Raw genomic sequence first — 27677 nt, 5'->3', positions numbered from 1 at the left:
AAAATCTGGAGCATGGGTATTCTCTACTTGTCTCTGGAATTCTCGGCCTCTCTGGAGATGCAGACATAGATGAGTCCAGAATGTGAGGCAGGAGACAGAGCCTTTCATTCCAAATAAGCCAGAGACATTTTTGACAGGTTGTTTGCATTAGCATCATTTCCCTCCATTTTATTGTGGTTAATTGATGGGAGTTTGACAAAGATTTCGGATACCACTGTCGTTCTAAAAATGGATCAACCCAAAGCCCAATTTAAATCTGTTGTGACCTGATTAATTTTAACATCTATTACACATTCAGAAATGAAGGAAAACAATCCGAAAATGATTTGAGAATTCAGACATTGAGTAATCAACATGTGGTACTAATTAACGAGAGAGCTGATGAAAGTCGGGTAGCTGTCCTGAAGACCCGTCTGTTGCTTGTCTCTGAAGGGTATAGATTAGCATCAGCACTGTGAACCACACACCCACTCGAAGCCTGGCCGGCGCTGCACATCGTGGGTCTGTATCCTCACAGCCCAGGGCGCGTGGTGTCTGGGCTCGGGTTCACTTCCCACCCTTGAGGAGTGCACTGCCAGGTTGGAAAGACCATCCACACACATAATGCTAAGGCGCAGCTAGATCATTGTTCCTATAAATAGGAGGTGGGTTTTTCCCTGCATTTTTTAGTAGTGCTTTTTAGCACTATTTTTAATGGATGTGTCAAGTGGCTTGATTGTGGTAATCCTTACACGATGTATGCGTGTATCAAAACTTTGTGTTTTACACATTAAGTGCACTTGGTCCTTAACAACCCAAGTTTGTACTGGGTGTGTCTACTTATATACGTATTTTTTTCAGTAGTTAATACTGCAATACTACACTGTCCAAGGTTAGTTGAATCAGAACGGACAGAACACAAATAAATACAGAACTAATAGGATACAGAACCTTGGGTACAGGGGACCCACGTATACAAAGGGACAGCTATAATCAATACTTGTATTTTTGACTGTGCAGAGGGTTGGTACCCCTAATCCCGCTTTGTTTTAGGGCAACTGTATATACAATCTTAATTTTTATTTGTCAAATACACCTTAATAAAACTGGGAGGAGACTCACCACTTTTTTTTTTTTAATTTTATTTTATTAGTTGGAGACTAATTACTTCACAACATTTCAGTGGGTTTTGTCATACATTGACATGAATCAGCCATAGAGTTACACGTATTCCCCATCCCGATCCCCCCTCCCACCTCCCTCTCCACCCGACTCCTCTGGGTCCTCCCAGTGCACCAGGTCCGAGCACTCGTCTCATGCATCCCACCTGGGCTGGTGATCTGTTTCACCATAGATAATACACATGCTGTTCTTTCGAAACATCCCACCCTCACTTTCTCCCACAGAGTTCAAAAGTCTGTTCTGTACTTCTGTGTCTCTTTTTCTGTTTTGCATATAGGATTATCGTTACCATCTTTCTAAATTCCTTATATATGTGTTAGTATGCTGTAGTGTTCTTTATCTTTCAAAAATATGGAACGCTTCACGAATTTGCGTGTCATCCTTGCGCAGCGGCCATGCTAATCTTCTCTGTATCGTTCCAATTTTAGTATATGTGCTGCCGAAGCGAGCACGACACACCACTTTTAACTGGTCATAATTAAAGAGGACGCTAAGGTGACATTAAGATGGCTTGCAGGAACAAATTGCTGGAAATCTTAACTATTTTCCCAAGCGAAGGTGACAGAAGAATAAATGAGTACTGCATGCGTTTTCTTTGCTAATTGTTTTCACGTATTGAGCTTATTGCCCATTCCATTTTGGCTTCTAAATTGTGAGAACAGTTAGAAATGAATGGATAGACACACAAAATCTCTGCATCTTTTACAAAGGACATGAGTTGTGCTTTCTCGAATTTGTTTGCATAAAAGATTTTGGAAACTGTTGTTACAGCCATTACCCCTGTTCACTGACCTTTGCACTCCTACTGTTGTTTGAGATTAAAAATAAAACCCTGAAGCATACAGTTGCATGTCTTGAGAAAGGAAAGCTGTAGACTCCTGGGATAAGCTGGATTGTGGCTGGTGACTCTGGGCCTAGAAGAGGAGCTCCCTGCAGTCTTTCTTCCTAGATAAGCTTACCTGTGTTTGTGCTAAGCATGGTTCATAACTTAACCCAGCAGGTCATTGTTATTTTGGCATGCAGTGGATCGCAGAATTCACAGTGGGGAGAGATGGTTGTGTGTAACTTGCCTTCACTTAGCTCAGCCTTTTGTTAAGGTTTTTGAGGGATCTAATTTGATGTTTTGTTTTGTCTATTGCCTCTCCACACCTCCCCCTCCCCGACAGCCTTGGTATCATTTCCTCATGTTAAATATTACTTTATTTTTAAAATTTTTTGGTAAGCTTAATCTAGTTAAGTGCCATTCTTGTAGATATCCAGGTTTGCTTTAACGGTTTGAGTGTTTGTATATATAGGAAATTTTCGACATACATTCATTCATTTATTGAAAAAATACTCAAATTTCATTTTAAGAAAGCTCTTAATTACAGTAGATAAATGGAGAGTCCTGATACCAATAAAACTTTTTTTTTTCAGTCAAGAAAGTATCTTATTCTCCTACTTATTTTGAATAATGAATTACTTAAGAAAATAAAACATTGTAAGTTATTAAATCAGATCAGACTCGTTAAAAATTGGCTTTATTGATCTAAGTTTTATTTTATAGCATTGTTGCTGTTGTTGTTGAGTTGCTAAGTTGTGTCTGATTCTTTGCGACCCCTTGAACTGCAGCACTCCAGGCTTCCGTGTCCTTCACCATCTCCTGGAGTCTGTTCAAACTCCTGTTGATTGAGTTGGTGATGCTATCTCATCCTCTCGTCTCCCCCTTCTCTTCCTGTCCTCAGTCTTTCCCAACATCAGGGTCTTTTCCAGTGAGTTGGCTCTTCCCATCAAATGGCCAAAGTATTAGAGCTTCAGCTTCAGCATCAATCCTTCCAGTGAATACACAGTGTTGATTTCCTTTAGAATTGATTGGATTCATCTCCCTGATGTCCATTATAACATTGTTTGAATTTTAAACCACAAAGAAGTAATTTATCTTTAGGTTCAAAAGCAGGCAGTGTTTTTTTTTTTTTTTCTTTCTTTTTTTTTTTTGTTTTATTTTATTAGTTGGAGGCCAATTACTTCACAACATTTCAGTGGGTTTTGTCATACATTAACACGAATCAGCCATAGAGTTATACGTATTCCCCATCCCAATCCCCCCTCCCACCCCCCTCCCCACCCGACTCCTCTGGGTCCTCCCGGTGCACCAGGCCCGAGCACTCGTCTCATGCATCTCACCCGGGCTAGTGATCTGTTTCACCATAGATAATATACATGCTGTTCTTTTGAAACATCCCACCCTCACCTTCTCCCACAGAGTTCAAAAGTCTGTTCTGTACTTCTGTGTCTCTTTTTCTGTTTTGCATATTGGGTTATCATTACCATCTTTCTAAATCCCATATATATGTGTTAGTATGCTGTAATGTTCTTTATCTTTCTGGCTTACTTCACTCTGTATAATGGGCTCCAGTTTCATCCATCTCATTAGAACTGATTCAAATGAATTCTTTTTAATGGCTGAGTAATATCCCATGGTGTATATGTACCACAGCTTCCTTGTCCATTCATCTGCTGATGGGCATCTAGGTTGCTTCCATGTCCTGGCTATTATAAACAGTGCTGCGATGAACATTGGGGTGCACGTGTCTCTTTCAGATCTGGTTTCCTCGGTGTGTATGCCCAGAAGTGGTATTGCTGGGTCATATGGCAGTTCTATTTCCAGTTTTTAAAGAAATCTCCACACTGTTTTCCATAGTGGCTGTACTAGTTTGCATTCCCACCAACAGTGTAAGAGGGTTCCCTTTTCTCCGCACCCTCTCCAGCATTTATTGCTTGTAGACTTTTGGATAGCAGCCATCCTGACTGGCGCGTAATGGTATCTCATTGTGGTTTTGATTTGCATTTCTCTAATAATGAGTGATGTTGAGCATCTTTTCATGTGTTTGTTAGCCATCTGTATGTCTTCTTTGGAGAAATGTCTGTTCAGTTCTTTGGCCCATTTTTTGATTGGATCATTTATTTTTCTGGAATTGAGCTTCAGGAGTTGCTTGTATATTTTTGAGATTAATCCTTTGTCTGTTTCTTCATTTGCTATTATTTTCTCCCAATCTGAGGGCTGTCTTTTCACCTTACTTATAGTTTCCTTTGTAGTGCAGAAGCTTTTAAGTTTCATTAGGTCCCATTTGTTTAGTTTTGCTTTTATTTCCAATATTCTGGGAGGTGGGTCATAGAGGACCCCGCTGAGATTTATGTCGGAGAGTGTTTTGCCTATGTTCTCCTCTAGGAATTTTATAGTTTCTGTCCTTACATTTAGATCTTTAATCCATTTTGAGTTTATTTTTGTGTATGGTGTTAGAAAGTGTTCTAGTTTCATTCTTTTACAAGTGGTTGACCAGTTTTCCCAGCACCACTTGTTAAAGAGGTTGTCTTTTTTCCATTGTATATCCTTGCCTCCTTTGTCAAAGATAAGGTGTCCATAGGTTCGTGGATTTATCTCTGGGCTTTCTGTTCTGTTCCATTGATCTATATTTCTGTCTTTGTGCCAGTACCATACTGTCTTGATGACTGTGCAAAAGCAGGCAGTGTTAAACAACATGATACATAATGAAACCTGAAATATTTTAAATTTGTTTATAAGGCACTACAGTTCTGCTTTTGTTTATGAAAGTCAGTAGTCCATGGGGTTGCAAGGAGTTGGACATTACTGAGCGACTGAACTGAACTGATGAAAGTCAGTAAATTTTGACAGCTAATCTCAGAGGTTATTAGGAACTTTTATGCTCAAATAGGTCTTCCCTGGTTACTCAGAGATAAAGAATCCACCTGCAGTGCAGGAGATGCTGCTTCCATCCCTGGATTGAGAAGATCCCCTGGAGAAGGAAATGGCAACCCACTCTACTATTCTTGCCTGGGAAATCCCTTGGACGGAGGAGCCTGATGGGTTATAGTCCATGGGGTGGCAAAGAGTTGGACAGACTTAGTGACTAAACAGCAGCAATAGCAAGATTGTCTCCAGTTTAGGACTGTTACCCACCCCAAAAATGCTACAAACATTTGTTATACAGGCTTTTGTCTTAGACTTTAGTTTTTGTTTCTCTGGGCAAAATGCCTCGGAGTACAATTGCTGCGTTATATGGTAAGTTGTATGTTTTTAAGAAGCTGCCAAAATATTTTCCATTTAGTTCTTGCCAAACTAAATGCCAGACATTTCTAAAGTGGTTGTACCATTTTATATTACCACTCACAAAATATCAGAGATATAGGTTATTCACATCCTTGCCAGCATTTGGTTTTGTTACTGTTTTAAATTCAGCTGGTCTAACAGGTGGCTCCTGGTATCTCACTGTGGTGTTTGTGTTTCCTTATGAGTGTTGGCCTTGAATGCTTTTTCATGTACTTACTTACCATCCACACATCCCCTTCGGTGAAATGTATCCTGTCTTTTGTGCATTTTCTAACTGGATTGTTTGCTTTTATATTGTTGAGTGACAAGAGTTCTTTATATGCTCTAGATGCAAGTCCTTACCACCTTGTCTTTTCATCCCTTTAAAAGGTTTCACAGAGCAAAAGTCTTAATTCTGATGCAGTCTAGTTTTTTCTTTTATGTGTCATGCTTTTGGTGTTATGTCTGAGAACTCTTCACTAAGTCCTAGGTCTCAAATATCTTCTAAAACTTATATAGCATTTAAATCTATGATCCATTTGAGTTAGGGATTCCCAGGTGGCTTAGTGGTAAAGAATCTGCCTGCCAATGCAGGAGATGAGGGTTTGATCCTTGAATTAGGAAGGTCCTCTGGAGGAGGAAATGGCAACCCACTCCAGTATTCTTGCCTGGGAAATCCCATGGACAGAGGAGCCTGGCGGGCTACAGTCAGTGGGGTCGCACAGAGTTGAACATGACTCAGCACACACTATAGATTAGAATTTCAAATAATTTTTGTATAAGGTGTGAAGTATAGGTCAAGATTTAATTTTTTGTTTATGGGTATTCAGTTATTCCAACACTGTTGAAAAGTTCTTCCTCCATTTAATTGCTTTTTTTTTTTTTTAAGTAAAAAATTGATTTGCCATACTTGTATGGGGCTTTCTGGATTCTCTTTTACATCATCAGTTGATGTCATCATGTGATTTTTCTTCTCCTTAGTAGATAGATTATATTGATTGGTTTTTTAATCCAGGATGCAACAGCCTGGCATCCCTGGAATAAACCCAACTGCTAAATTCTGTTTACTGACATTTTGGAAAGGATTTTTGCATCTGTATTCATATGGGATACTAGTTTGTAGTGTTTTTTTTTTTGTACTGTCTTTGATTGGGGTCCACAATCTTTTACTTTCAGAAAGAGGTTGATAAAATTAATGGTAATTCTTCTTTGGTAGAGTCCTCCAGTGAAACCATCTGGGTCTAGATATTTCTTTTTCAGGAATTAATTGCAGATTCAATTTCTTCACTAATTATAGAAATAATTATCTATTTCATATTGTGTAAGTTGTCATAGTTTGTGTTTTTTGAGGTTGTTGCTATCCAAAAGTCTACAAGCAATAAATGCTGGAGAGGGTGTGGAGAAAAGGGAACCCTCTTACACTGTTGGTAGGAATGCAAACTAGTACAGTCACTATGGAAAACAGTGTGGAGATTTCTTTAAAAACTGGAAATAGAACTGCCATATGACCCAGCAATACCACTTCTGGGCATACACACTGAGGAATCCAGATCTGAAAGAGACACGTGCACCCCAGTGTTCATCGCAGCACTGTTTATAATAGCCAGGACATGGAAGCAACCTAGATGCCCATCAGCAGATGGATGGATAAGGAAGCTGTGGTACATATACACCATGGAATATTACTCAGCCGTTAAAAAGAATTCATTTGAATCAGTTCTAATGAGATGGATGAAACTGGAGCCCATTATACAGAGTGAAGTAAGCCAGAAAGATAAAGAACATTACAGCATACTAACACATATATATGGAATTTAGAAAGATGGTAGCGATAACCCTATATGCAAAACAGAAAATGAGACACAGAAGTACAGAACAGACTTTTGAACTCTGTGGGAGAAGGTGAGGGTGGGATGTTTCGAAAGAACAGCATGTATATTATCTATGGTGAAACAGATCACCAGCCCAGGTGGGATGCATGAGTCAAGTGCTCGGGCCTGGTGCACTGGGAAGACCCAGAGGAATCGGGTGGAGAGGGAGGTGGGAGGGGGGATCGGGATGGGGAATACATGTAACTCTATGGCTGATTCATATCAATGTATGACAAAACCCACTGAAAAAAATAAAAAAAGTTTCCTTTCTTGCTAGGCTTGTCTCTTTTCCTGGTCATATGGTTAGATAGACACGGCTTTTCTTTTCTTTTTTTTTTTTTCGTTTTTGTCTGTATGTTGGTGTTTCAAGTTTACCAGCTTTTCCAGTATGCCATCTGGAATAAAAGTACAAAAAAAGAAAACTCAGGAAGTTCAGAATCATGTCCTTCCTTGTGTCAGAGTCCCTACTTGCCTGTCACCTCCTCTCACCTGTCAGTGTCTTCTTACGTTTATCTTATATATTGATGTCCAGGGTTTTCTGTAGTACTTAGTGGGACAATAGAGAAAAGCAGGTTTGTTTCATCTTCCTTCAAGTGGATGCTTTTGTCTTCTATTTAATTTTTGAAAAGTCCAAAGGACTATTTTTTACTAGTTAGGAATTTTTAAACTATCACTCTGGTTTTAGCTGTGCATTTCTGACTGTATCTTGAAAAATATTAAACTTTATAGGTAGCTCATGTGCAGCAAATAGATAATTGAGAAAAATCTGTTAATGTATTACCTGGGGTCAAAATTGAACCTAATAAAATCTGGTCCAAATGTTATAATGGACTTTTTATATCACTGTACTATTACTTTCTATATTAACTTACAGAAAGATTAGCGCTGCCAGTTTTAGTCTAAAACTTCAAAAAAGGATTTAAAATCAAGTTTTAAAAGAGTAGATCTGTGACAATAACAAAGCACAGTTACAATAGATGGTTCCACTGTGACAGTCTTTACTATTGAGCTTTTGATGGTCTTAAATGTTAGATGGACTCTAAGGGACCCTCAATTTCTCTTTCTCTCGTCTGTCATTAATATGCTGGCTTTTAGTCTCCCCAGATTCACTTTATCATGTGAACAAATAAAGTTAAATAGAAACCTGCTATCTTCTAATATAAAAATAGTGAATCAAAACATTATTGTACTAAGATATAAAATGACCACTGAGGTTGTTTTCTCTGTGCTTATTTTCGCTGTTATTAAGGCACACCTGAGTGTCAGTCTCTCCATTCTGAAACTTTAATAGAAGCAGAGATGAAAACTGGCCTTATGACTGTGGCCATATAGGATTTTTGCTGCTACATCCTTGTGAGGTTTTTTTTTTAAGTAATTCTCTATGCTGAGCACTATTTTAGTAGCAAGAAATTGTTACTATACCCTTATATCCAGACAGTGACATTTTTTAGGGGTCATGTATGTCTGACTACTTGGGGAGGGGTCATTCTGCACCGTTATCTGTAGGCCTCGCTTCCGGGTACTGATGATCCTTGCTGCTAATCACGTCAGTTGTGTCCGACTCTGTGCAACCCCATAGACCGCAGCCCACCAGGCTTCCGTCCCTGGAATTCTCCCGGCCAGAATACTGGAGTGGGTTGCCATTTCCTTCTCCGATGCATGAAAGTGAAAAGTGAAAGTGAAGCGCTCAGTCGTGTCTGACTCTTCGTGACCGCATGGACTGTAGCCTACCAGGCCCCTCCGTCCGTGGGATTTCCCAGGCAAGAGTACTGGAGTGGGGTGCCATTGCCTTCTCCTTGGGCATCAGCTTTTCTTAAAGCTTCCCGCGTGATTCTAGCATGCAGCCAAGGTCGAGAACCGCTGCACTAGAATTTAGCTTACTGTATTTAATGTGTTCTGTTGAGAGTCTGAAATTTCCCCTGTTGTTAAATCTTAACATTAAAAAAATTTTTTTTTATTAATAGACTTTTTAAAAAGACTGTTTTAGGTCTACAGAAAAGCTGAGTGTTAAGTATAGGGTCTCTGTATGCTCTCCAGTCCCCCACTCCCCGTTTCCCCTGTTATTAACATCTTGCATTAGTGTGATACATTGGATCAGTATTGGCTTATCAATTATAATATTATTATTAAGAAGTGCAGAGTTTACATTGGGGTTCAGTCTTTGTGGTGTACATTTTCTGGATTCTGAAGAATGCATGATGACAGGTATCTACCATTGTGTTACTGCGCAGAGCAGTTTCATTGCCCTAAAGAGCCTCTGTGCTTCCTCATTCATCTCTCCTTCCCCTCCCAGTCCCTTGGGAGCCAGTGATCACTTCACTGTCTCCACAGTTTTGCTTTTTCCAGAATATCATATAGTAATGGAATCATATACGGTATGTAGATTGACTTCTTTCACTTAGTAATATGCATTTAAGTTTCCTTCATGCCTTTTCATAAGTTGACAATGCATTTCTTTTCATCACTGAATGATAATCCATTGTATGAATGTACCACAGTTTGTGTATCCATTCACCTGTTGAAGTAAATCTTAGCACACATTTGCTTCGACATTTTGCGGTTAATGGGCTTCCCTTGTGGCTCAGCTGTTAAAGGATCCACCTGCAATGTGGGAGACCTGGGTTTTGATCCCTGGGTTGGGAAGATCCCCTGGAGAAGGAAAAGGCTACCCACTCCAGTATTCTGGTCTGGAGAATTTCATGGACTATACAGTCCATGGGGTCACAGAGAGTCGGACACCACTGAGCGACTTTCACTTTTGCTTTGCAGTTAATGAATAAAGCTGCTGTAAACATTTATGTGCAAGTTTTGTGTGGATATAAAGTTTTCAGCTCCTTTGGGCAAATACCAAGAAGTACAACTTCTGGATTATAAGTATGTCTACCCATTCTTTTTTAATGGTTGCCTATTGTGATATGTGTTATTGATAATAACCCCCCTTCCCCACCAATGAACATTTAAGTTTGTTTTTTTTTAATTTAAGTTACAAATAACACCACAACAGAGTTTATACATCTTTTTTGCACACATACTGATATTTATGTATGTAGTACATAGAATTAGGGTTGCTCTGACCAAACAATGTGAATTTGCCCTCAGCCGCACATAATATTATCAAGTCTCCTGAGGCTCACAGGAAGTTTTGGCTGGACCTGAGGATTTGGAGGTCAGACTTGAAAGTGGTAATTGAATCCATGGACATGGATGAAATTTCCTAGGGAGAAAATGTAGAGCAAGAAGAAAGAGCGATCTAGAACAGAGCACTGCGTAACTGCCCACTTTTTAACAGTCAAGTGAAGAATTGCCTTGGAGGTAAGAGAATAACCAGGCTCAGTGGCGTCAGGAAAGCGGAAGGCAGAGTGGGTTTCAAGGAAGAGTTTATGTTTTTCTGAGGATGAAGAAGACTGCCTGTGTTTTTTGTGTTCAAGGTCAGGGGAGACCCTTTGACCTTAGTGAATAGAGGGAAGGTGACTAAAAATACACGTTGAAATAGCCTGTGGAGTGAGTGGGAGGTGAGGAAATGGCCAGTAATATAAATGTTCTTTTTGTTGTTGCTATAACTGTTCTTTAAAAAAAAAAGAAAAGTAGATTAACTGTAAGAAAAGGTAGGACTCACAGAGAGTTTTGTTTTTGCCAGATGGCAAGAGTCTTTAGCTTTTGTGAAAGTTAGTGTAAAGGAATTAGTAGAAGAGTTCCAGAAAGTTCCAAAAAACCAAACTTGAATTTGCTGCTCACCGACAGCTATTTATATGGCATCTATACTCAGCTGGGACCTATAAGTAACCTAGAGATGACTTGAAGTGTACGGGAGGGTTGTGTGGGTGACATGCAGGTGCTGTGATGTCTTGTATAAGGACACGTGCACCCTTGCAGTCCGGTGTCTGCTGAGGGCCTGGGAGCTAGTCCTCCATGGATGCTGAGGGACGACTCAGGGATGGAGCTGAGGTCAGGGGTGAGGGTGAGGCGGATTTCCGGACTGAGACCTTTGGCAGAGAGAAGTGGATTTGTGTTTGCCCTCATGCTAAGTGTTGTAATTTCATATTTGATTTTATGCCCCAGGAAATTCTTTAAAGTTTTTGCTGCTTGAAGCTGCTTTAAGAAGTCTCTAACGTAATTCCCTGGCAAGGAATCAAAATCAGCCCAATGCTAGATTCACTTGGAAATTAATGTTATAGCTAACTTTCATTGTAATTGAGAATTTGACTTTGTAACCAGTGAGGTCATTACCATCATGGTAATAGCTTTCATGGGCTGTCAAATATGGCGGAATTTAAAGGTATTGATTTAGAAAAAACTTAATTTGTGAAACCAAGTGAGCAGCATGGATCCTTAATGAACTAATTCTGTGTATTTGAAAACTAAAAAAAAATTATTAGCTATTATTCATATATTGACATATTAAAAATAGTATTAACTTTTGCTTTGCCCTGTTTCAGAACTCTACTTAAGATTTTTATTCTTGATAGCTAAATTTCCAGATACTATGAAGCTGGTAAGGATCTCTAACTTGCCAGAAAGAGACAATATGAAAATGCCTCAGTAAGCTGGAGTGATGAGAATATATTAGAACAAAACTTAACAATGAAAGAAGTACAAATTTAATGCTTAGGTTTCAAAAAGACAGATATGAGGGATTATGATGGGAGGCTGAAGAATATAATATATCTTAGTATTTGTTAATTTTTTAATTTGAAATAACTGCAGATTTACAGAAAAATCCCCAGTTGTTAATGTGTTTCCACATTTTTCTTATCATTTCCTTCCTTATATTCTGTATTTTTTTCTGAACTATTTGAGGGTAAGTTATAGTCTATTGAGCTGTTATCCTTAAATACTGCAGTGTGTATTGCCTGAAAACAGATCCACTTTTGTACATAGAGTACAAGCATCAGAGCCGGGAAAACAGCATTGATATGTTACTACTATCAATCCACAGACCCTATTCAGCTGTCACCGTTTTTCCGATGGTGTCCTTTATAACACAAAATACATACAAGCCTACTTTCCTTTTTCTTCCTGATCCAGAGTTCAGGTTGAGATCATGGCTGTGTTTATCGTCATGACTTGTTGGACATGTTTAGTTAGTCTAACAGGGAGGCTTGTTAGTCTCCTTTTCTCTGAACAGTTCCTTAGTGTGTACTCTTGATTTTTTATTACCTTGACATTTTTTAAGATTTCAGCCCAGTTACTTTGTTGACTATCCCTTAATTTGTTTTCATCAAATGTTTATAACTGGATTCAGGTTCTGTAGCTTTGGCAAGAATACCCTAGGAATGATACTGTGTTTTTATTGTGTCGTCTGAGGAGGGGCACATGCTGTGGATTCATCTACTGTTGATTCACCTCACAGCCGACAACTTGGATTTGTATCACTTTGTAAAGTATGTAGGTGCCAAAAAACTTGATAAGTATTTTGTATATTTTAGTAAATAATTGACTATTTATAGGAAGATTCTCTGGGACAGTGTAAATATTTTACTTTATCAAATTTTACATTCATTGGTGATTCGTATTTGAAATAGCTGCCGTATGATTTTTCTCCTTCAGTCATCACTTCCACTTTTCTTAGTTGCTATTCTATTATAAGAAAGAGTGTCTTTTCTGCCTATTTGCTTGTTTATATCAATGTGGACTCAAGGAATCCTAACGTTTCAGTTTCAGTCGATGTATTATATAATCCTCATAGCTCAGTTGGTAAAGAATCTACCTGCAATGCAGGAGACTTGAGTTCAATTTCTGGGTTGAGAAGATCCCCTGGAGAAGGAAATGGCAACCCACTCCAGTATTCTTGCCTGGAGAATCCCATGGACAGAGGAGCCTAGCAGGCTACAGTCCATGGGGTCGCAGAGTCAGATGCGACTTAGCAACTCAACCACCACCACTGTTATATAACCCACTACTCTCATTGTTTACTTTGAATGCTCAGATTGTCTCAGACTTGGCCAGCAGGCACCTTTTTCAAGGTGACTCCTGTATTCTTTTGACATATCTCCAATATTTTTTGAGCATTTACTTTCTGGCACAAAGTATTCCAGGCTCATCTTGTACTTTCTCTGACCCAGCTCTGTACTCAGGCACTTCTCCAAGGAATTCTAGTTCCTTTTTGTGGAGAGTACAAGTAGGGAAATTATTCGATCTGGGCAGTATGTGTGCTCATTGCTACTGGGGTTTCGTTGTTTCCAAGCCCTCTCAGCAGACAGTTCCAGGAAATACACATGCATACACACACACTTCTGTCCACTTTCGTGTCTATATGTTGGTACAGTGTATAAATGCCACGAGTTTTCACCTCTTGCTCCAATTCTAATCCAGCCCAGCAGTATTTGTTCTAGTCTTCTGTACTAGCCCCGCTCTGGACAGAGAAATCCTACTCTAATTTTTCTTGATATGTTTATTACATACTATAATTCTTTTTATATAACTAATCTCTTGACCACACAAGCCAGAAATGGCTTGGGCCTGTCAGCCCTGAACTCGCAGCCTCTTTGACCCTGACTCAATACCCATCAGCAGCTGCACAAATCAACTTCCCCTTTGTCTTTGAGAAATTCTGTAATGGCACATTTTACATGTTTCAGTTGACGTTAATTATTTTGTCAGTTCTTAAGTCTAGCTTTTATAAGGGTAAACATTGGTGGAAAAGGAAGTATTAAAGAGTGTATTTAAGGATCGAAACACATAGAATAGAAATTTGAAAGAGTACAACCTTTATTCAGCATCAGAAGAGGTTTTTATTAGCATTTTACTTAGATAACCTAGTAACCAGTATATAAGTAAAGTCCTTGTTGGCAATGAGCTGGAGGTAGAATTGGTGTGATTTTTGTATACTGTTGACTATGGATCCGGCATTGTCCTGCTTTCCTCTGGTGACCTACAGGACTTGGATGCCATAATATCAGAACTAATCTGGAGTTCTTTCTTGATAGAATTCATTTTGATGAATTAAGTTTTATGTTGTTTCTGGGAGTCAAGAGGTTTTTCTAGTCACCATCTTATCACGAGTTTGGTTATGCAGGTTTTTTCCCCTTAAAAAATGATACTTCCCCCAAGACAATTAGGCAAGAAAATGAAATAAAAGGCATCCAGTTTGGAAAGGAAGACATAAAACCATCTTTATTTGCAGATGACTTGATCTTGTGTATAGAAAATCCTAAAGAATGTACTAAAAACACTCTCAGAACTAATAAATGAGTTCAACAAAGTTGCTGGATAAGAGATCAACATACAAAATTCAGTTTCATTTCTACATACTTGCAGTGAGCAATCTCAAAATGAAATTAGGTAGACAGTTTTATTTATGATGACATTAAAAAAAATAGAATTGTTAGGAATAAATTTAACAGAGGAGAAAAAAATTATATTCTGAAAAATACAAAACGTTGAAAAAATTACTTAAATGGGAGGAAAACTCCGTGTTCATGGATTAGAAGAGTTAATATTGTTAAGATGGCAATACCCCTCAAACTGGTCCACAGAATAAATGCATTCCCTGTTAAAATAACAGCTGACTTTTTTGCAGAAATTTATTGTAATCCTAAAAGTCACCCCAAAGTTAAAGGGACTCAAAATAGCCAAAGCAATCTTGAAAAAGAAGAATAAAAGACTGTGTGGTTCTAGTATATAGATTAGACATATATATTAATGGACTAGAATTGGGAGTCTGAAAAGAAACTCATATTTATGGTCAGCTGATTTTCAAAAATGATACCAGGACAGTTCAGTGGGCAAAAGATAATAATCTTTTCAACAGATGGTCCTGGGTCAACTGGATATCCCACATGCAAAAGAATGGGATTGATTCCCTATTTCACACTATATACAAAAATTAACTCAAAATGGATCTAAATGTAAGAGCTAAAATCATAAAACTCTTAGGGAACAAAAATAGGAGTAAATTTTCATGACCATGGATTCAGTGATGGTACTTAAATATGGCATCAAAAGCGCAAGCAACCAAAGAAAAACTAACTAGACTTCATCAAAATTAAAAACTTTTATACTTCCAAAGACATCAGCAAAGTAAAAAGGCAGTTCGTAGAATGGGAAGTATATTTGCAAATCATATTATCTGACAGAGATGTAATATTCACAATATATAAACAACTCTAAGAGTTAAATAAAAAACCCAGTTTAGAAGTAGACAAATAATTTGAATACAAAGAGAATATATGAATGACCAATAAGCACATGAGAAGAAAATTTCATTTGCTTTATTTGACCCGGTGCAAATGAAAATCACAATAAGACGCCCCTTCATACCCACTAGGATGGCTGCAATTAGAAAAGAAAAGTGTTGATGAGGATGTGAAGAAATTAGAACTTTCATACCCTGCAAGTAGGAATGAAAAATGGTTCAGCCACTTTGGAAAGCAACTGGCAGTTCTTCAGTAGATTGAGCACTGTTATATGATCCAGCAATTTCACTTCTAGGTATATATTCAAGAGAAATGAAAACACAAAAATTTGTATACAAATGTCCATACAACAGTACTTATAATATTACTAGTTTAAAAGTGTAAATAATCCCACATGTCCATCAACTGCTGAACAGATAAATAAAAATGGATATAGTCATTCCCCCTTAATACCTCAGGGGAGGTGTTCTAAACCTGCAATGGATGCCTGAGACCATGGGTGTACTGAGCCCTGCATACATGTTTTTTCCTATATGTACATGCCTATGATGTTTAATTTATAAACTCGCCATGGTAAGAGAATCTCCAGATTGCCACCATCACTACTCCTGCAGTTGGAGCCATTATTAAGTAAGAGTTCAGTTCAGTTACTCAGTCGTATCCGACTCTTTGCGACCCATGGACTGTAGCACGCCAGGCTTCCCTGTCCTTCACCATCTCCCAGAGTTCGCTCAGACTCACATCCATTGAGTCGGTGATGCCATCCAACCATCTCATCCTCTGTTGTCCCCTTCTCCTGCTGCCTTCAATCTTTCCCAGCGTCAGGGTCTTTTCCAGTGAGTCAGTTCTTCTCATCAGGTGGGCAAAGCATTGGCGCTTCAGCTTCAGCCTCATTCCATCTGATGAATATTCAGGGTTGACTTCCTTTAGGAGTGATTGATTGGTTACTTGATCACCAAGATGGCTACTAAGTGACTCACTGGTGGAATACACCTGACAAATGGATGACTGGAGGGATGGGGTGGATGGTGCGAGATCTCATCACACTACTTAAAAGAGCGCCCAATTGAAAATTTATGAATTATTTATTTCTGGAATTTTCCATTTAGTATTTTTGTACTATAGTTTGACCATGGGTAACTGAAACCGAGGAAGGCAAAACTGCAGTCACGGGGGACCACGGTGTATCCCTGCAGTCCTGTATTATTTCACAATAAAAAGGAGTGAAGTGCTCACACTGCTGCAATGTGGGTGGACCTTTAAAACATCATGTTCAATGAAAGAAGCCGGTCGCAAAAGTTCACATATTGTCTGATTCCATAGAGACAGAAAGCAGATTGGTATTGCTTAGGGCTAGGAAATTGGGGGAAATGAGTGACTGCTATTAGGTATGGGGTTTCTTTCTAGGATGCTAAAAATGCTCTAAAATTGACTGTTTTGATGACTGCACTTCTCTGTGACTACACTAAAAACCATTGATTCATACATTCTAAATGGGTAAATTGTAGGGTATGAGAGTTGTCTCCGTAAAAGTGAAAGTGTTAGTCACTCAGTCGTGTCTGACTCTGCGATCCTGTGAACTATAGCCCTCCAGACTCCTCTGTCCATGGGATTCTCCAGGCAAGAATACTGGAGTGGGCAGCCATCCCCTTCTCCAGGGCATTTTCCTGACCCAGGATCGAACCCAGGTCTCCGACATTGCAGGGAAATTCTTTACCATCTGAGCCGCTAGGGAAAACCATCGATTCATACACCCTAAATGGGTGAATTGTCTGATATGAGAATTGTCTCCATAAAGTGAAAGTGTTCGTTGCTCAGTCGTTTCCGACTCTTTAATGCCATAGACTATAGCCCGCCAGGCTCCTCTGTCCATGGAATTCCCCAGGCAAGAATACTAGAGTGGGTTGTCATGCCCTTCTCCAGGGAATGTTCCTAACCCAGGAATCGAACCCAGGTCTCCCATATTTGAAACTGTCATTACATAGTCTTTTACAAATAAGCTAAGTTTAGATTTGTTTTCTTAGTTTTCATTTTTACAAGAAATTACGAGTGAAATGACTAGCAACAATGTTCCTTATAGAATTTGAAAATGTGTAATTCTACCTGATGGATTCCCAAATCGATTTTTGAGCCTCCCACCAAATGGGCTCAAAGACTTTGCTGACTGAGTTCAATTAATTTCTGTCTTAACTGATGTGCATTCCCTTGCCTGGTCCTTTGCTGTCCCATACTAAAAAGCTTCCTCAAGTTTCTCTCCACCTTCCCCACATACTCACCCGTAGCAATTAAAACCTTGTGTCACTTTAAAATGTTCTAAATCATATTTGACTTCAAACTTCACAGAGTTGAATTTGGTTTTGCAATTGAATTTTATCACGTATTTATTTGTTCAGATTTTCAAATTCCATCATGTCAAAGTTTTGCCCATCTGTATTCACTTTTGTTAACCTTGCCAAGTCTGCCATTTAGACAGCTATCTTTATGAAAATCTGTGAAGTATGTACTTGTTTTTATGTTTATGTTGTCACGTTCATGCAGTGCTGTAAAAATAAATAGTGAAGTTCAAAAAATAGACTCTCTTATCAGTTTCTGGAAAGCCTAGAAGTTATAAAGTCTCTTTAAGAATAACGAATGAGGTAAATCCCCATAAGAAGTAAAAGTAGAGCTTTGATCTCTAGATTCTTTTCCTTTGAAAGCACCTGAGATGCACAGTTCATCTCCTGCGAATAAAAAGTTGGGAGGAAATCAAGCATTTGTTGCCCACCAGAGTTTTCCTTGAAGATTAAAACATCACAGAGTTGACAGCTTGTTTGTATCACTCGTGATCAAATACTCATTTCAGAAAAGGGTTTGCAAAATTGCTTTTGGTTTTTATTTTATGGAACTAAATTGTGATGCATTAGAGAAAGAAAAGATAAAGAAGTTCTTGTTGGCACACATTTTTAAGACATCTCAAAACAAGCTGGCAGTTTATCTTAGATCATGGCAAATGGCCTTTAATCTCAGGATGCTTTTGTTTTTCTGTATCTTCAAGGTCCTCTTAAGAAGAGACCTGTTGTACTGTGTGGGTTTAGTTAGGTAGATCTTTGTCTACAAACACTGATAACATCTGTCAGGCAGGCAACAAATATGATTCACAAGAGGGTTTACTAAGGACTCGGGATGCATTTTCTTTTTAATTTTAGTAAATAGACCAACTAATATTCAGTGTTTTAAGTACCTGGTAGAATTTTTCTTGTTTAGGTTTTAAATTTGAATTTTAATACAGTTATACACAATATACTGAGAATCAGAGTATATTGTCTGCCTTTGTTGCAGATGTAACTAATGATTGTAATGATTGTAAAACTGCAGACCATTAAATCCAGAAAGCACTGTTTTGTATAATAATAATCAGTGGTTTCTAGAGGTAATACAGTACCCATTAAGAGGGTATTTGATCTGATTTCCTGGCCTTAATATAAGATGTGGTTACAATGTGACCCCCCCCATCTGTATTTAAATATTTAAATCCAGCTCTTGGGATGGTTACACATTGATAATTTACTGATGCAAAGGGGAGAAAGGATTGTATATGAGAGCTGACATCACTCTGTTTCGGTATTACTTGAGTTCCTAAAAATGCATTGTTTTCATGAATTAAAAAGATGCAAAATAAGAAATTGATGTGCATTTATTGAATATTTTGTAATTTCATTGATGGCTAATTCCTAGAAAATGTCAGATTACTTCAAGTTACTGAAATCAGTCAGTTTAGTCACTCAGTCGTGTCCAACTGTTTTCGACCCTGTCGACTGCAGCACACCAGGCTTCCCTGTCCTTCACCAGCTCTTGGAGCTTGCTCAAGTTACTGAAGTATCAGGCTTTAAAATATTCATAATGATCGTTTCTTTGTTTCTCTTACTGTGTGTCTTGTTGATCTCTGTTTCAGAACTACTGGCAGTCTTAGGTTTATATTTTGGCACCATTGAGTAGATAGAATTCCAAGTGTACATTCTAAATTTGAGTTGCAGTCTAAGTTTTTTTTAGGTAGAAAAAGAGACACCTTAGTGCTACTTTCTATGTGTATGTTTTGGTGCCGTTTTTACAGTCAATGTGTGATGAGAAAGTTAAAGAATTCAGGACAATTAAGAAAACTAATTTGTATTTCAATAAATTTATAAAGAGTTTCAATTAAGTCTCATTATTTCTGGTGAATCTTTGATACAGCATCAGGAATACAGCATTTGGGATATTAAGCAACAACAAGAACAGTAACCACAATGCCATGAACTTTGGAAGTGTTTGAGCACTGAGGTCAAATATATTTGCATCTCCAGCGGCTTGGCTGTATTAACATTGAAGGGAATTAGGAGAGGATTTTAAAATTCATGATTACCACTTTTTGTGGTAATTATATAGGATATTAAAAAAGGCAACATCTAGTTGATACTTACTTTTTTAAGTATCTTGAGCATTTGACTACTTTAATCCAGAACAAAGGCCTCAAAAGTATTTGGAATAAAAAGAACTATTGAATTTGATTTCTATGCTGTAGGGGTCTCCAAAATGCTATAAATTAATTTAGAAGTCTCAATGGAGGTGAAAGAGGAGAGTGAAAAGCTGACTTAAAACTCATCATTCAGAAAACTTAAGATTATGGCATCCAGTCCCATCACTTCATTTCATATAGATGGGGAAGCAATGGAAACAGTGACAAACTTAATTTTCTTGGGCTTCAAAATCACTGCAGATGTTGACTATAGCCATGAAATTAAAAGACGCTTGTTCCTTGGGGAAAAAAAAAGCTATGACCAACCTAAACAGCATATTACGAAGCAGAGAGTATTACTTTGCTGACAAAGGTCTGTCTCATCAAAGCTATGGGTTTTCCAGTGGTCATGTGTGGATGTGAGAGCTGGACCATGAGAAGGCTGAGCGCTGAAGAAGTGGTGCGTTTGAACTCTGGTGTTGGAGAAGCCTCTTGAGAGTTCTTGGAATGCAAGGAGATGAGTCAATCCTAAAGGAAAATCAACCCTGAATATTCACTGCACTGGCATCATGAAGCTGAAGCTTTTCACTGGAAAAGACTGATGCTGGGAAAGATTGAAGGCAGGAGGAGAAGGGGACAACAGAGGACGAGATGGTTGGATGGCATCACCAACTCAATGGACATGAGTTTGAGCAAGCTCGGGGAGATGGTGAAGGAAAGGGAAGCCTGGTATGCTGTCATCCATGGGGTCACAAAAAGTTGGACACAACTGAGCAATTGAACAACAGCAATGAAGTTAAACTAGATGTATAAATTAAAAATAGATTCAGCAGCATCACAGGGCTGTTTGGAATTCAGTGGTTAAAACTTGTATATCGTAGTGTTTTCCCCAAAATCTGATATACATATAAACTTAAAGCTTTCCCTGTAATCTTAGTAAATAGAAATGAAATATATTTTTGACAAATGAAACAACACAAAAGTTCCTGTTCTCGGAGTGTGCACTTTAAAATAGTTGATGTAAATTATACATAATGGTGGGTTTTTCCTAATCTTCTGTTTTCATTTTTATTTGTCAAACTGGAAAAGGATAAAAATTAGAGGGTAGCATTTCATTTTAGATAAAATAAGATAATGGCATGTCAAACTTTAAGTTCTTATTTGTTAGTTTGTTCCATTCATTTGAATCTTAAAAGATGTCTGTCGTAAGGTGTTTTAGCATAAGGGTTTAAATTGTTAAACATCATTCTACATCATTAAATATAAACATGCTTTAAAATTCCATTTGAAAAATTGAAGGTTTTAGATTTAGAAGATTTTGTGCAATTTTGTCAGTGTTCTTCTCTTCTTTGCTGTTCTTACTTACCTTTGCTAGTTTTCCATTTGTATTAGTTTCTAAGCGTCCTTGGGGGCTTCCCAGCTGGCACTAGTGGTAAAGAATCTGCCTGCCAATGCGTGAGAGTCAAGAAACTTAGGTTTGATCCCTGGGGTCAGGAAGATCCCCTGGAGGAGGGAATGGCAACCCACTCCAGTATTCTTGCCCAGAAAATACCCTGGGCAAAGGAACCTGGCAGACTACAGCCCATGGGGCCACAAAAAGTCAGACACGACTAAGCACACCAGCCGTGTTTGAACCTAATCTTTCCGTGCAAGTAGCATCTGTTGCTGGGTGATGGAGATTCCCGTACTGCAATCCATGTACTTTAACCTCTCTGAAATGGACAGCAGGAACCAGGTTCCTGCCTTTTCCTTTGCTTGTCATTTACCCTGCTAAAGGATGCGGCAGCCTAGAAATGTTAAATGTTTAGTTGGCTTAAAGTATGTGGGTTTTCTGCTTCGGTTGGATGTTTGTAGGAAAAAGCACGTACTCTGATGGTGGTGTGTCCAGCCAGGTATCTCACAGCCACTTCAGGTATTTCACAGCAGAGAACATTTAATTCAGGATTCTGGTGGTAACAGGCAGTGGTACTGCTGAGAGCCAAGCAAAGCGCAGAGAGTTGATCCAGAGAATGGCAGTAGCAGGAAACCACTGCCACCCTGGGCTGAAGAGAAAAGGGTCCCGGACTCAGGGAGGGTGATAGTAGAAACCAGAGTGGTTCTTGGCAAAGGGAATAGTTAGAGATAAGTACTGTTAACAGGCTGACGTATGTTTGTCTAGATTTTTTCTATGCTTCCATGGTGGCTCAGAGGTAAAGCCTCTGCCTGCAATGCGGGAGACCCGGGTTTGATCCCTGGGTCAGGAAGATCCCCTGGAGAAGGAAATGGCAACCCACTCCAGTGCTCTTGCCTGGAAGATTCCGTGGGCTACAATCCATAGGGTTGCAGAGTTGGACATGACTGAGCGATTTCACTTTCACTGTTAACAGGTTGACCTATGTTTGTCCAAGTTTTTTCTATGCGTATACTAGGCTTTACATAAAAAGAAGAGTTGTTTATTTTGAACCTGTCTTTGTTTTTTTTTTTTTTTTTTACGTAACAATCTATCTTCTTCTGTCTTTTTAATAGCCATAAAACATTTTACCATGTGGATATACATTAACATGTTTAACCAGTTCTCCACTGATGGACATCTATGTCGTTTCCAGTTTTTCAATGTGAGAGTATTGCTCTAAATATCCTTATATTGAGTCGACCAAAACACATACATAAACACTGGTGTGTGTATGTTTTTCTAGGAGAGTGGTTCTCAGTCTACGTTTCAGGCTTAAGAAAACACTGATGTGCAGGTTCATTCCGATCAGTTTTCATATCAAAATCTCTGAGGATAGGATTCATTTTAAAAAAAAAACTCTTGATGGTTCTGATGTTTAGTCAGCCATGGAATGATTATGAAAACTGGTCTTGCTGAGTCAGTGATTTTATTTAAAAAAAGACATACATCTTCGAGATAACTGTAACACTGTTTTCTGTATTAGGCTTAGGAGCAACTGCCAATAATAGAAACTCAAAATAATTTGTCTTAAGTAAGATAGATTAGTTCTGTTTTAATGTAAAATTCTACACAGAAGCAGTCCAGGGCTGGAATGGCTGTTTTATCCCACAAAGTTGTCAGGTGCCCAGGTTCCTTCTAGCTTTTGTTTTTGCCAGACTAAGGGAAAGCGCTTAACCTCAAGCTCAAGATAGAGGTTAGAGCTCCTACCGTGACATTCTTACTCCAAGAGGCAGAATGAAGGAAGGGCTGAAAAATGCAAGAGGCAAAGGCCTGGACCAGCTGACCTATCAGACCTGTCTGCTTGTGTGTTATGGGCCAGAACTTAGTCACAGAACCACACCCAGCTGCAAGGGAGCCTGGGATACAGTCTGCTCTGCTGAAAACCAAGAGTTCTTCTATATGGAAGAAGAGGAGAACTGATAGTGGCCATCTCCGTGAAAGCTGTAAGCGTCTGCCCTCTTGCCCACAATATGAGTTCCCGTTGCCCCAACCTGACCAGTTTAAGTCAGCCGAAACTGCTGAGTCAGCAGAAGGCCACATTGCAAAGATGTATGTTGACTTGAGGAGAAGCAAAATAAATTTAAATCAGATTTAGGAAAGGTGCTGGAAAGCTGCAAACTTCATTATGATGTATAAGAAAATAATAAGAGATTGAAGGCCACTTTTTGAATTGCATACAATTCCTTGTCTGTCCTTAATGTTTGGATGGCATCACAGACTCAATTGACATGAATTTGAAAAAAGTCTGGGAGATGGTGAAGGACAAGAAGCCTGGCGTGCTGCAGTCAATGGGGTTGCAAAGAGTCGGACACGACTTAGTGACTGAACGACAGCAACAACAAAAGCAACGCATTTGTTATTCATTAACATACTCATGTTGATCTGAATAGTGCACACCCTCATTTGAACATACCGCTCAGAGAGAACATCTTAATACATGATTTATATATACTTCAGTACTCTTAAATTAGGACATGAAAAGTGGTCCAATAGGTGACTGTATTTAATCAGTAGTTTTTGTTCTTGCAGTGGACGAAGGTCGCAGCAAGGAACCTGACCGCCTGCAGGTGTTCTACAAGAAAGCCATAATGCCTTACGGTGTTTACAAGAAGCAGCAGAGAGACCCGAGCGAGGAGGCGGCTGTGCTGCAGTACGCGGGGCTGGTGGGGCAGGCGTGCTCCGAGCGGATGCTGCTATTCCGAAACTGATCAGGCGCTGGCCTCTCCCGCCCCCGGGCCCCTGGGCGCTCCTCGCTGCCCTTCTGACGTGTGCCACGGTGCGAGTTCATCACTCGGGGGAAGCTCTGTAACCCTCCCCAGGTTCGACTTTCTAATTTTGATGGCTACGTAGCTTTTCTAAAATATTTTGTGGCATATGTGTTTGTGAAAATCTCATGGTTAATGAGAAAGATTTTAAAACTATGTTATGACATCGACCCACAATTGGGGTTGATTGTTTCAGAAGTCTGCTTCATGAGCAAGAGACGATTAACTTCTCTTGTTAATATTTTGGGAAGTAAAAATGTATAAGTGAACCTTAAGTAATTTAAATCACAGTTGTCCTTTTTTTAGTTCTGTTAGAGAAATTAGAACAGACTTTTTCTTCAGATCCACTTAAAACATCAGTTTCTGCTGAAAAAACCTCAAGTGTGGGGAAGAAGGTGGGAATTCTGTTCGGTCACTTAGAAAACGTCTTCTCAAGGGATCAGGACTGGGATGCTGTTCAGTGTTCAATATCACTTTACTGCTGAATGTTACATTACGTAGTTTCACAGAAAACTTGAGAAAAGGAAACAGTACAAACTTACAAAAAAGGATGTTGTGTTAACATCGAGTGTCTGTTTACCCAGGACAGTCTCATTCATGTCTGCTGTCTTGGTGCGATTATTTTTCCTAGAATAATTATTTCTCATGTTCCTTCTTACTCTGCAAAATATCCCAGTTTGGACAATAAAATATGTGATTACCCTAGTTATATATTGTCCAGACTGGGGTAGCCTGCTTTATTTCTCAAAATCTTAACAAGTAAGTGGTTGTTTTTAGAAAATTGGTGCCTCCTGCCTTGGCCTAAGCCCCTTCAAAGATACATATACACTAGTTTTTATTTTCTTAGAACTCAGGACACTGGTCTTTGGTTATTGGTTAAAAATTAGTTTCTCTCTGACTACTTTTATAGCTGTGCTACACATCGCATTTAGTGACATAGGACGCATTGTGAACTCTGTTTCAGGGCAGGAGGCAAAAGCACCCACTTCCTGCTCTTTGATTTGGAAGTCAGAGAGGAGATGCCACACGTAGTAATCTCAGCAGAGGTGGGCCCTGTGTCCCTCTGTCTTGTCTCTCTGGCCCTTCACTCGGTCAACAGCCCCTTGGTCCCCACCTTAAGGGTGGCAGGCACTGTGCCAGGAGGCAGGGAGGGAGCAGGCACGTCCCCTCCTGGTTGAGCCACGCCGCAGACGGTGACGGATGGACGGAGGAGCTTACTCTCCTGAGTATCTTTGCAGCTGGCCACCATCTGGTGCCACATGCCTGGCCACTGAGTCCTTTTCATTTCCTGTTTTGTCCATTTTCCCATTTTCTACTGATCTTTTTTTAAAAAAGCCATTTTATTAAACTTAGTGGCTTGATTTTAAACTTTTCTCCTAAATGCACTGAGTTGAGATATAAAATATTAGAAAATAATTCCAGCTAGCTAGACTAAAAAGAAGGATCCCAAGAGAATGATTTTAAAAATCGAATGTCTAGAAGTTCTAGATCCAAATAAATTGTATTTATTCACTCACACAGAAAATGTGTGTGTGTGCGTAACACCTACCAAGGGCAGGTGCTTAGCTAACGGGGGGACAGTAGTGTGATGATGTGGATTTTGCATACTCTGGACTTTTGCCCTTCAAAATAGTCTCCCAAGAACATTTGATAGGCTCTTACTTAGAACTGTCTTCAGAATCTATAGAACATTAAAAAAAAATTTCCCTCTTAAGTGAAATTAGCTTTTTTCATTTATGAAAAGGATACTCTGAAGCAAGTAAACTTGAAGAAAAGCATACATAAGAAAGTAAGAGTGGTCTGAAATCGTACTGAGTTGAAAGAAACTTCAAAATAGGACTTTAGAAATACCTTAAACAATCTCAGTGTTAAGGTACATAGTAAGTGCACCCTTGGCTTTGGAATGTCCAGTGTGATGTCATCAGGCCTGTTAAACTTCTCTTACCGTAGTGATTAGCATGTAGAGTGGAATTCATTAAGATCCCGACTCCAGTACCAGATGAAGAGAAAGCTTGAATCTTACTTTTTACCATGACTCAGGCTTCTTCCTGCAGCATTCAGCCCCTACCTAGGAATGGGGTGCTGACCCTGAGGGTGGCCTTCTAGGTTGGCTGCAGTGAAGCTCCAGAGAGAGTGAAGACTCTACTGGAGTCTCGGTTGCTATATTCTATTCTTGTGTTGTTTTTGAGAGTAGGTACTGTATCAATCCTAATGAACAAAGTATCTTCAAAAGACAATTATTTGTTCTTTGGAGCTCTCACTGAGTGAGTGTTGTTAGTGGGCTAGGAAAGTACAGTCAAGAAAAGTGACTTGACTTGGTCAGTTGACAGTCTGGCTGAGGAGTCTGATTTTATGTTAATGGCTTACATCTAAAGATGGACACGTGAGGGTGTTGCCAAGACAGTTTATATCGTCTCAAGGCTAGAAGCTTTGCAGTTGCAGTCTTCATGTTGTAGTCTGTTTCTGGTTTCAGATTAAACTTAACACCTGCCTCCCTGTCTTGGGAACAAAAATGTAATAGATTCTCCGTGATACCATCTTTATTTAAATTATTTCAGTTCTGTGAGACCTTTATCTTATTTTTTTAAATGTAATCTGAGCACTTTTCTTTTGTATTCTGAAAGATAGAGGCTATTATCAGATGAATATATTATTCATTTGATTAAAATTATTTAGATAAGAAATTATTACTGTTTGTTTACTTTCAAACTGCTTATTCTAATTTTTATCCATTTTGCAAAATATCATTTGTATATGACTTCTTATGTATGGGAATTTATTATATAAATGAACCTTTTCAGATTTCTGGACAGTATATGGTTTGATTTTATAGGCTTTTTTTTTTCCAGTAGGATAAAGATAAGAAAGATGATCAGTTACTTAAAATGTATGTATTGTTGCTTACTTTAAAGAAGGAAATAAATAGAAACAATTGGGAAATGTTTGAATTAGAAGTTACTCAAATGTGTATTATTTTCCAAAAGAGAACCAGTGACTATAAAAGGCAAAACAAGTTTGATTGCATGTGACATTTTTTGCACTTCTCTATGCTTTTTGAACAGTCCATTTGATAAAGCTTGAATAAAACTTTCTATCTGCAGTGGCTCTTGCTGGTCATTACTTAAAAAACCTGTGTTTTCCTCTGTCACAGATTCTTAGATACATTTTACCTGTAGTGAATATGCAGAAAACAGAGGTAAGACGTTGACTGTATATGAATGATAGTGTTTAATTTTCAGTAATTAGAATTCCAGATCACTTGGTTTCCTAAATCAAAGCATGATGGATTTCTCTCTCAGGAATAAATAAAAGTAGAGTGAATCTTGCTTTAAGCAAAAAGTCTGGATTTTCACAAGATAAATTAGGGAGTAGACATTCTTTTATCCAGAAGAATTTGAAATAAGATTTAAGTTGCCAACTCAAGTATTAATTTCCCTTAAAAACTTCAGTTTTCAGAGGAATTTTCATAAATATGTCATAAAGCAAGGTGTGCTTTCATTGTTCATAAGAGTCCATGGTATATTTATAGAATACATTTTAAGTCTTTTTACAGTAAAAGGGATCCTGGTAGGTTTATGATAAAATGAATCCTGTTTCCCAAGCGATTAAACTATTAAATCCCACTAATATTTTCTCCGGAATGAAAATAGCTTTATTGTTTTTCTTATTTGAAGTGGACAGTGTTCACCAGAAAACATTTAGACAATATAGAAAAGCATACCAAAGAAAATAAAAATCACTCATAATCCTGTCAC

The 27677-nt window shown here is 38.7% G+C and overlaps 1 protein-coding gene and 1 non-coding gene across 5 annotated transcripts in view; one reads left to right on the top strand and one right to left on the bottom strand.

The window, feature by feature from the left end:
* The window catches only part of ATE1 (arginyltransferase 1), a 158396-nt gene extending 131374 nt beyond the window's left edge, over positions 1-27022 (top strand). For all 4 annotated transcript variants that reach the window (XM_065923456.1, XM_065923454.1, XM_065923455.1 and 1 more), the window contains one exon: positions 23687-27022. In XM_065923456.1, the coding sequence (XP_065779528.1) occupies positions 23687-23865 (179 nt within the window). In that variant the 3' untranslated portion in view covers positions 23866-27022. The remainder of the gene's footprint in view (positions 1-23686) is intronic.
* LOC136162018 (U6 spliceosomal RNA) lies at positions 1507-1613 on the bottom strand. The gene has a single exon (XR_010661870.1). It is a non-coding gene; the product is annotated as a U6 spliceosomal RNA (small nuclear RNA).
* Positions 27023-27677: the final 655 nt, after the last annotated feature.

Source organism: Muntiacus reevesi, chromosome 2 (genome assembly GCF_963930625.1).
Source record: "Muntiacus reevesi chromosome 2, mMunRee1.1, whole genome shotgun sequence".
Lineage (NCBI taxonomy): Eukaryota > Metazoa > Chordata > Mammalia > Artiodactyla > Cervidae > Muntiacus > Muntiacus reevesi.
The sequence above is the reverse complement of the archived record's forward strand: the minus strand, read 5'-3'. Positions and strand labels throughout refer to the sequence as shown.